The sequence below is a fragment of the Amphiura filiformis genome, chromosome 20 (genome assembly GCF_039555335.1).
Source record: "Amphiura filiformis chromosome 20, Afil_fr2py, whole genome shotgun sequence".
NCBI classification, from domain to species: Eukaryota; Metazoa; Echinodermata; class Ophiuroidea; order Amphilepidida; family Amphiuridae; genus Amphiura; species Amphiura filiformis.
Window position 1 is genome coordinate 30,926,018 of NC_092647.1, and position 9,847 is coordinate 30,935,864.

Here is a 9,847-nt window from a genome sequence, read left to right on the forward strand (position 1 = left end):
ATATTGCATCTTATAGTTTTATGTATCATGCCAACACTTTGGATTATCAAAATATGCAGAACATCATAAATGACTTCTTTTGCTATATCTTAGAACATAACTGACTTGTTTTGGTATATCTTAGTTTGAAACTTGATATAAATACACAAAAATGTTCTTAAAACGTTTATTCAAAACGTTCTAATAACATTAAATGTCGGGTTATATAAAACGATATTGTAAAATTTTTGGGCAAACATTTTTGCAAAATATTTTGTCAACACTTAAATAACATTCTGTTTAGAATGCTTTGCATCAAGGTTTCAATTTTTTAAACTTATGTTATTAAAACGTTTGTATACCCTTTATATAACCCGACATTTAAACGTTTTCTGTAAAACGTTTTGTGTTTGCTGGGTATCTCCCACTAAGGGGTAATTTCTAATTATTGTTTTGACGATACATAAAAGAAATAGATGAGTCAAATAGTTATTCGTTTCTAACACTGGTTTCGACGCACCTACCTTTTAATAGACAGAAAGAAGTTTGGTTCTGAATACGTCCATACGATGACAACAGCATGAAGAAACAGAAGAGCACCAGAAACAGCAAGATGATGGATTTAATACTATGATTCAACCACTTCCAGATTCTCCCAGCCAACATCACGTTCTCCTCACGGTGTACTCACTCGCTAAATGTATACCATAGGAAGACATCTACTTCACAGAAGCTCATAGATCATTCTGCATACATACGCCTGTATGTAATGCGCCATCGCCTGTTAGGCCGTATAAAATTAATGTTTTGGTTCTCGTCCAGAGGATTTTCATGAATTGATGAGGGAGGGAGGTGTTTTTTTTCAATGTAAAATTAGCATTGTCAGTAGTTTTCGGTCTTCTCCAACAGTGCTCGAGGAAACGATGAGGCCCTTTTTTTTTTTTTTTTTTTTTTTATTTTGAGGGATAAACCCCCTATAGTACCACAAAAAGACTTGGAAGTGATGCTTGTTCTCTAATAAACTTATTTATATGTATGAAGATTTCATAAATCATTCCAAATTTTTTAAAAATTTTAAAAAAATAAAAAAAAAAAATCTGACAAATCCCAGAAATTGAGGAGGAGGGACGAGAACCAAAATATTAATTTTACACGGCCTTAATAACATGTTATAAAAAAAAATCCGTATTTGCAAAAGTAAATCTTGATTTATCGCGCGCTGAGCGACGCCGAGCGACTGATTTTTAACCAACGCTTGCTCTAATTGGTCAAAACTTCCTTCGTCGCGAACTTTATTAAGGCCAAAAAAGAACATTATTTGTTTCATGTTTAAAAAAAATCAAATGCGAAATGCGTTTTTTTTTCTTTTTTAATCCTTTTTAAAAACCTTTTTTTGCTGCAAATTGGAATGGGAATTTACAGTGGGCCTCTCTGACACACACACACACAAATCATAAGAATATTTATGATCCCCTTTCAACCTGCAGATTAAAAAAGGTATATTTAAAAAAAATGCGATGTTTCCTCCAGTTGTTTTTCACTACGCTCGTTTGTTGTGTAATGTGTAAATGTTTACTCCAGTAGTGTTTTATATTATTTTTTGTGATTTTTCCGGGTTTTTTTTTTTTTTTCTTTCTTTGAAAAAAAAATTCAAATGCGCAAAATAAACCGTCAAAAACGTAATGCGCGCGCTACAGGAAACAAACTATTTTTTTTTGGCCTAAGCCTGCATGATCTTTGTTCTATCCCAATTTTTAAAATTCGAAATGTTACCCTCGCGGTAATTATGTACCAGGTTTAAATTGTTGGGGTGGCATGCGAAAGATGAACCTGTAATGCAAGGACGAAATGTAATCAGTGCAGTGATGCCATTCAGTAGAGTTTATTAACTTATCTAAAACTAACAAGTATCTAAAGCATGTTAGTAATAATTATGTGGTAATATATATATATATATATATATACATCAATCAATATACAGCATTTAGGCCAGCAAAATCTCCAAAGGTCAAAATAATTGCAACATGAATTCTATTTTCGGAAAATGTTGCTCTTAAGTCTCTATTTTAACATACTCAAAGTCTACCAAAATCAACCTCTGCAAAAGATGTGTAAAATTGACTTTTTCAAAATGGCAGCCAAAATGTCGTAAAAAATAGACAGTTGTGATTTCAATATTATATGAGTGTCCATGTGGGAATTGGGTGACATTTTGACCTATAAATGCTCTTATGCCCTAACCGTTTCATAAATATTTATTTCTCTGCGTAGTTTTTGTTCATAATTTCAAAATGGCCGCCAAATACGTTCATTATGGGTTGTGAATACAGACAGGGCAATCAACTTTTCACCATAGAAGCTGAATCAGTATCAAAATAGTACATGTTAGTTATGAAAATGTTGCTCTTAAGTCTCTATTTTAACATACTCAAAGTCTACCAAAATCAACCTCTGCGAAAGATGTGTAAAATTGACTTTTTCAAAATGGCAGCCAAAATATCGTAAAAAATAGACAGTTGAGATATCAATATTATATGAGTGTCCATGTGGGAATTGGGTGACATTTTGACCTACAAATGCTCTTATGCCCTTACCGTTTCATAAATATTTATTTGTCTGCGTAGTTTTTGTTCAAAATTTCAAAATGGCCGCCAAATACGTTCATTATGAGTTGTGAATACAGACAGGGCAATCAACTTTTCACCATAGAAGCTGAATCAGCATTAAAATAGTACATGTAAGTTATGATCCACATATTATGTGTATCGGATACTTTAGAGTAAATATTTGAATGGTAATTGGATGGACGGTCCTAATATAACATTCAATACAGCGTCGTCAAACATTTCTCCCACAAAGAGCTACAGGGTCGATTCTAAAGACCTATAAATCAGGGGTGATTCGAAAAGGTGATTTAATTGTCAGCATGACTGCAATATGACTGTAACTTTTTTTTACTGTTCCACTTGAATAATTCTGGGGGCGACGATATACTTCGCCAGGGTCCGGGTCTCTCCCATAGGCTTGAGGATCGCTGATGTTTGATTATGCGCTCTGATTATCAGGCGGCCGGCATCCGTTCAGGCTCGGGTGTGGCTTCGCCTATTAGGGCTGGTGGCCAGCGTTCGGAGCTGCCACTTGCGTACGAGGGAGATATAGCTATAGGCCTACTTCCTCGGGCAGTTGCAAGCGTGGCGGCATCCTCAGAGCCTCATAATTCCGGTCCCTCGGCAGCTCCACTCCTGCCTCTCCTGGTAGATAAATCAACTCAGTATGACAGCATGACCGTTGCGTTTTACATCAACAGGGAGGGGGCACCAAAAGTTCCAGCTATCAGCATTGGCAGGGAGACAGTGTCCCTTCGTCTGTAGTGTTAGTGGAGGTGGTACGGAGCTTCGAACGGGGTTGACTCGCCGATTGCTTGTCGGGGTGGGTCAGTCCTCATCTCTCTTGTCTAATTGAGTGGCACCTCACTCAGCAGTATGCATGTATCGGTCCATCTTTCGGAGGTTAGATCGTCTCAGAACCATTAGCTTCCGCCTTACTTCACCCGGGATTAAGGGCGGTAGGCCGGGACACCATGCAGGAGAGTTGGGAGGACATATTCGGTATAATGCCTTCCCTCCCATTGCCATGATCCTTCTGGTTCTGCTGAAGGTAGCCAATTCTTGGAACTGATTACTCCTTTTAGCCGCTTTCTCTGGCCCAAGCAGTGGATTGTTCTCCCGCCTCTTGGATCTTCTCGTGGGAGAACCAGTCAGTCGTCTATGCCGCGTAGATCTTCTCACAGTTCCGCCACGCCACCGGCACCAGGTACAGATGGAGTTGATTAACAACCTCCACCTGACTGTTTGGCGTACTTCCGCCAGTCCGCCCAGACAGCGGGCCATTAATATTTTTTTCCCCAAAAATTACTGTCATTTTAGCGATTCATCATGACTTGGGGGGGGTATATGACGGTCTTATCGAGTCCAGCACTTGCGGACCTCATTAAGAGCATGGTGACAGAAAGACCTCCAGTTCGCTCCCTGGTTCCGGAATGGGACTTCATGTTGGTGTTGCAGTATCTACCCAAGGCCTTCGAATCCACGGAGGACCTCTCTCGTTGCAAGACTTGACACTCAATGTACATGTTCTGTCTATAGACGAGCACCACCTACGCTTCACCACTGGGGTAGTCTCTATCCTTCCCCGTGCTGGGTTCCTGGACAAGAACCAGACCATGCCCTGTCCTCTACTCGTTACCCGATGTGCCTCACTGATCTGGATCTCATTGCGGGGTATATGCGATGAAACCGTCACGCCCAGTGAGGGCTCTGAGAGGGTACATTGCGCGTATCAAAGAGATCGTGGGAGGTAAGTAGAGTTGCTCAGTGTTTACCCCACTCAGAAGTGAGAGTGAGATACGCAAGCGCATAATACTTACCTCTCACGAACTGAGACTGACCCGCGTTTTAGGCGTTCCACCCCTCAAGATTGTTATACGTTCATACGTAGAGGGTCACAAGAAACGTGCGTTGGTGGGGCGATATGTCGTTAGGGTTTGGTGATAGGTATCCCCGTTCCTCTGGGGGTGTCAAAAGCTTTTTCTGTGGTACAGAGGGTTTCTTGTGGTCCCAAACTATCAGTTTGTGTTTACAAGTGCTAATTATTTAATGCCATATTTAGTGATGGAATAATGATCGTTCCAGCTATTTTGGCGGCCATTTTGAAAACTTAACAAGTGAGAAAAAGTCATTAATCTTATTTCAGACTCTTGAAGCATAGCTTGAAACATACGAATCATGTTACTGTTACTAATAAGTGACATAGTGAGTCTGTTTTCTATATTTTGTCCACCATTTTAATCATTTTGGAGGCCATTTTGAAAAAAATCGATTTATCCATATTTCGCAGAGGTTGATTTTGGTAGACTTTTAGTATATTGATAAGGGCACCTAATAGAAATGTTTTCCGCAAAAAAAATTCCATGTTGCAATTTTTTTGACCTTTTCAGCTGATTTTACTGGCCTAATTAGCAACAAATCTTGACACTTTAACAAGACGTGGGCATCTGACTTCAGCTTAAGCATACTATTCATGATTTGTTGCCAATTTAAGTCAATGTTTTAATTAATAGATAACTTTCCTTTGTTAATATTTTGATAATCATAATCACTCACTTGGCCTAGTTCCCTGTTCAACAAATCTCATAACGAAATGTAATGTTTAAGAATTGGACCTTTTGTATATATTAATTATGCATCTTTAAATTAGGGAGAACAGGTTTACATTTTGTTTCTTCATGTTCATTGCTTTTCTAAATAATATTTCTTTAGTTATAAATTTATCTTCACTTCCTTAAAATAGCCAAATATTATAGAGCACAAAATGTATCTGTGTATTAGAATGCATAATAGTCGTGGTAGGATAAGGGGCATGAAGGGGGTGTATGGATTACTCGCTGGAATACTCACCTACTAAAGGTTAAAACCCTGTGATGAGCTGTGATGATGATCATCAACAAACATGATAAACACTAACCTTAATGCTAAGGATCTTCACAACTCACTGGACTGTACCAACATTTGTGAGGGTGGCTGATTTTCCACAAAACATTTGACAAACAGATTTTAGCCTGCATACATTTCATGGGCCTTACAGAAACTTTCGCCAGGTGCGGATCCAGGTCTTTGAAAGGTTTGGGTGTCAAAATATTTTCGGGTCGATTCGCACACTGAAATTGGAAGACACTTTTTTCACGGTGGTCTTCTTCTTTATTTGGGAGGGGGTGTCGGGGGTGGGTGGTATAGGAACAATTTTGAAACGTATTTTCAGACATGGAAAGCACGAATATGGAAGAAACATTACGCAATAACTGCTTGGTTAAGGGCTGGGGTATGAACGTTTGGACAGTATTTATTTTGGGACATTAGAGCACATCAGACATATCGAATTGCATTCTGAATACGAAGAATGTCCTTCTGATATCAAATAATTTTGATTTTTGAAATTCGCAATTTAATACACATTTTATGGCAAATGATTAAAATTGATATTTTGATATTTAACAGTACTCGAAGTAAACTTTATAAATCTGATGATTTATACTTAAAGTGTATGTAGGTGGGATGAAAAAGCCAACAATCAATTGACAATTTTAACCTATCATATTGAAGATATGGATTTTTTCCCAAAACACCAAAAAAAATTAGGTCTTTTGGGGAAAAAAATCCATATCTTCAATATGAAAGGTCAAAATTTCCAATTGACGCGTCGGCTTTTCCTCCCAGCTACATACACTTTAAGAACATATCACTAGATTTATATAATTTACTTCGAGGACTGCTATATATCAAAAATTTGAAAAATATCAAATTTTTATAATTTGTCATAAAATGTGTATTATATTGTGATTTTCAAAAAATTACCGGTATTTGATATCAGAAAGACATGATTCGTATTCAGAATGCAATTCGATAGGTCTGAGGTGTAACCGAAACACTTGTAGACTTTGGAATAGGCCTACATTTCCCAACCATGGTGGTACATACTCATGATACTAGTGAACTATAGGCCTACGTATACGGCTACATTTGAATCATATTATATTTAATTTTGAAAGCCCGCAAAAACCGAACTTTAATATGATACAGATCCTACTAAACTTATGCCACTTCTGCAAGTAACACAAAGTAGGCCAACTTACCATACCATGCTTACACGTAGATGGTACCAACAACGAGAATAAGAAATCATATTAGAGAACTGTATTAAAATGTTATACCTAGCTGTTTACAACCGAATCGACTCCAAATTATATATGTAGCCTGGTAGTGAAGAAAAATGTATTCTGCTTCAAGAAAACACTGAAAACTTTTTCTTCTTCAATAAGCTTGTGCTTGAAGCTCAACAAAACCTAAAAAATCGTCTTGGTTTCTGCTTTTAATACTCGATTGTTTGCTCTATCTTGTAGCTCACTACATGTTTATAGCCCGTACAAGTAGCCATCTTGTGTGTTGCATGGAATCACAACTGTTGGTGGTATAGCGAGTTTAAATTAACCTTTGGTAAATGGTGTCGTATTTCAACGTTAACCTTCTCTTCCAAATCACAGATTCTGTGCTTGACTATGGCTTGACTGCACAAGTTTTGAACTTAAGGGCGCATGACACCAAAAGGTGCAATGGTGATGAGTTCCGGTTAAAAGTATATGGCTACTGGAGACAATGCGGTGTCCTTAGGGACCATGTTCTTCGTGAGGTTGGCATGTTCTGATTTAAATGAAAGATGCTAACCTATTAATGACTAAAATAGATATGAAATTATACAAATCGATTTCACAAGAAAAGTAGGCCCTGTCCCAATTACTGCTAACGGAACAAGTTTTAATGCTAGTTTTGGCGTTGAAATAGCGGCGTCGTTTTTCAACATTTTTTAATAAAAAACTGAATCTGTAAAGTTCCCCAAAATTGAAGCTTAGGGTAAATTGGGGTAAATGGAACGCTTAAGCAATAAATCACTTTCTGTGGTCAGGAGGGTATCCATATATGATTTTTGTTTGTTTCAATAAGTAGATAATATGTTTTTACAACTTGTTTTAACAGATAAACTCCCATTTTATGGCTTTGTTTCTTGTATCGGTCCAAATACATGCATGGGCATGGTGTTCCAGTTACCCCAACAAATTGGGGTAAATGGAACAGTGGGTTGGGTAATTGGAACAAGGGGCATTACTTGCAAGGAACCTACATTCATAGCTATATTTACATTGAAAAGACATCAGAATATTTTATTTAACATATATTTTGTGACTAAACAAAAGATTAACAAAAATAATTTTGTTTTCATGGTTTTTTTATAAACATGGTAAAATACCACGTAAGAAAACACTTTCTCTCGGTACATAACAGAAAAAAATGGTTTTCAGATTTTTAAAAAATCAATAGGAGGCCTAATCTACCATGAATTAGTTATTTGTAGTATATAATTTCATAATAATTAAACCAATTAGTAAAAAATATTAACATGTTATATATATTTGAAGTCGAGTCAACCGTGTTCCATTTACCCCCAAGTGGATCTGTTGTGGGGTAAATGGAACACCAAACCAATTAATTAGCTAATTAGCATATTAATTTGCATAATTTCATAATTAAAATCTGCTATTTTATTGTTTAAAACATTTATGTTATTGTAGAAAACAAACATATTGCCAATATTGTAAGACAACTCTCAGCACAACATTCAAATATTTAGGAATCAATACCCTTAAATTAGTAATGTTCACTGAACCGTAGCACCACTTCAAGGTCAGTGACAACATTTGAGATTTTCTTCCACTCAAATACCGAGTAAACCCACGTTTGTGGTATGAAACGAAAGCAGAACGTATGGCGTTGGGGTAAATGGAACAGTCGGTATGATGTTGCCAATTTTTTTTCTAGTGATTGAGGGAATTGTATTCTCAGCGTTCCATTTACCCCACCGTTCCATTTACCCCAATTTACCCTAAATGAAATTTCAGTCCTTAATTAATACAGGGCTGACGTTAAAAAGTGAAAAAAATTGTCACGCCTGGTAGAAAACGCCACTTAAAAAAGTTGATTTCTACGTGCTTTTCAATGGAGAAGTTATTTGGTGGTTTACGCCCTTAAGCAGGCAGCATGAGAAAGTGAGATCAATTTTATAGTAGGCCTATATGATTATATCATGCATACTGTAATAGCACACCCATGCTGGTGTGCTTTTATAAGATACATTACGTATGAGAGGGCAGTACTACCAATCACGAAATGAAAGATAAGTCGAAGCAGTTACCATGGTTACTGTTAGGACGAGTTCGTGAAAATAGAGAGTCAAAGTTCCGGGTCAAAGTTACATGATTGTGGTAAACAGGCGGGTAGGTAAGGGACGCACCATTAGACTTCAGGGGGGCTAGGAAGTTTTGAAAAAATAATCTTTCCCCACTACATGAGCAAAAAAACTTTCCCCACCAACACTAAAAAAAAAAAAAACTTCCCTCACCTAACTGTGTATAAATGCATGAAATTAAAACAAACAAAAACAAAAAACAGAAAAAAAATAAAAATTTCCCCCGACCCCAACTTCCTACCCCCCCCCCCCCTTGATGTCTAATGGTGCGTCCCTAAACTGTGTGGGCAAACAGGTAAACTGAGTGGCAAATACCCCACCCAGTAAATTATTTCGCCCAGGAAACTTGGCTACCAATTATTGTCATTCATAGTATTAAACCTGATCCTCTCTTAATCTTGAAATAAATTGTTGCCGTTTGAAAGTGATTTGAAGCAAGCATTGTATTATTTGCATAAGGGGTGGTGCAATAATTATGTGTACCCCCGGGGGGTGAATTCTCAAAATGGTCTGCCAAAAATTGCTTGCACCCCCCTTTGGCCGTGCCAAAAAAACCTTTGCCCCCACCCTTTCGACGTGCCAAAAACCTTTGCCCCCCCTTTGACGTGCCAAAAATCTTTGCCCCCCCTTTCACATGCAAGATTTTGGGGAACCCGAATTTAAAACCTTAAATTGTCTTAACATATAATGCGAGCGCAGCGCGCAGGAAATTTTGCATATTTGAACGTGTTCGTAACGTTTTCCTACGCCTTTTAGGGCGTAATATAGAAACGGTGCCCAAAATATCTGTGCCAAAAATTGCTTGCCCCCCCCTTTCGACCTGCCAAAAATGCTTGCCCCCCTTTGGCCTGCCAAAAATCTTTGCCCCCCCTATAATTCACCCTCCCCGGGGTACACATAATTATTGCACCACCCCTAAGAGTTTGTGTTTCTTTTCTACAAAATGTTAGTTTTTACCATGTTTACTGTCCAGTATATCTGAGATAAAACACTATTCAGAATCATTATTCAAATT

At 37.6% G+C, this 9,847-nt stretch overlaps 1 protein-coding gene across 2 annotated transcripts in view; it reads right to left on the reverse strand.

Moving 5' to 3' along the window:
• Positions 1 to 6,980, reverse strand: part of LOC140142088 (carbohydrate sulfotransferase 14-like) — a 35,609-nt gene extending 28,629 nt beyond the window's left edge. Inside the window, exons 1-2 of one of the 2 annotated variants that reach the window (XM_072164044.1) lie at positions 6,746 to 6,980; positions 504 to 760 (exon numbers count right to left, since the gene is read on the reverse strand). In XM_072164044.1, the coding sequence (XP_072020145.1) occupies positions 504 to 645 (142 nt within the window). In that variant the 5' untranslated portion in view covers positions 646 to 760; positions 6,746 to 6,980. Of the gene's footprint in view, positions 1 to 503; positions 761 to 6,667 lie in introns of both variants that reach the window. The other variant, XM_072164043.1, reaches the window with a different exon arrangement.
• Between the last annotated feature and the right edge of the window lie 2,867 nt (positions 6,981 to 9,847).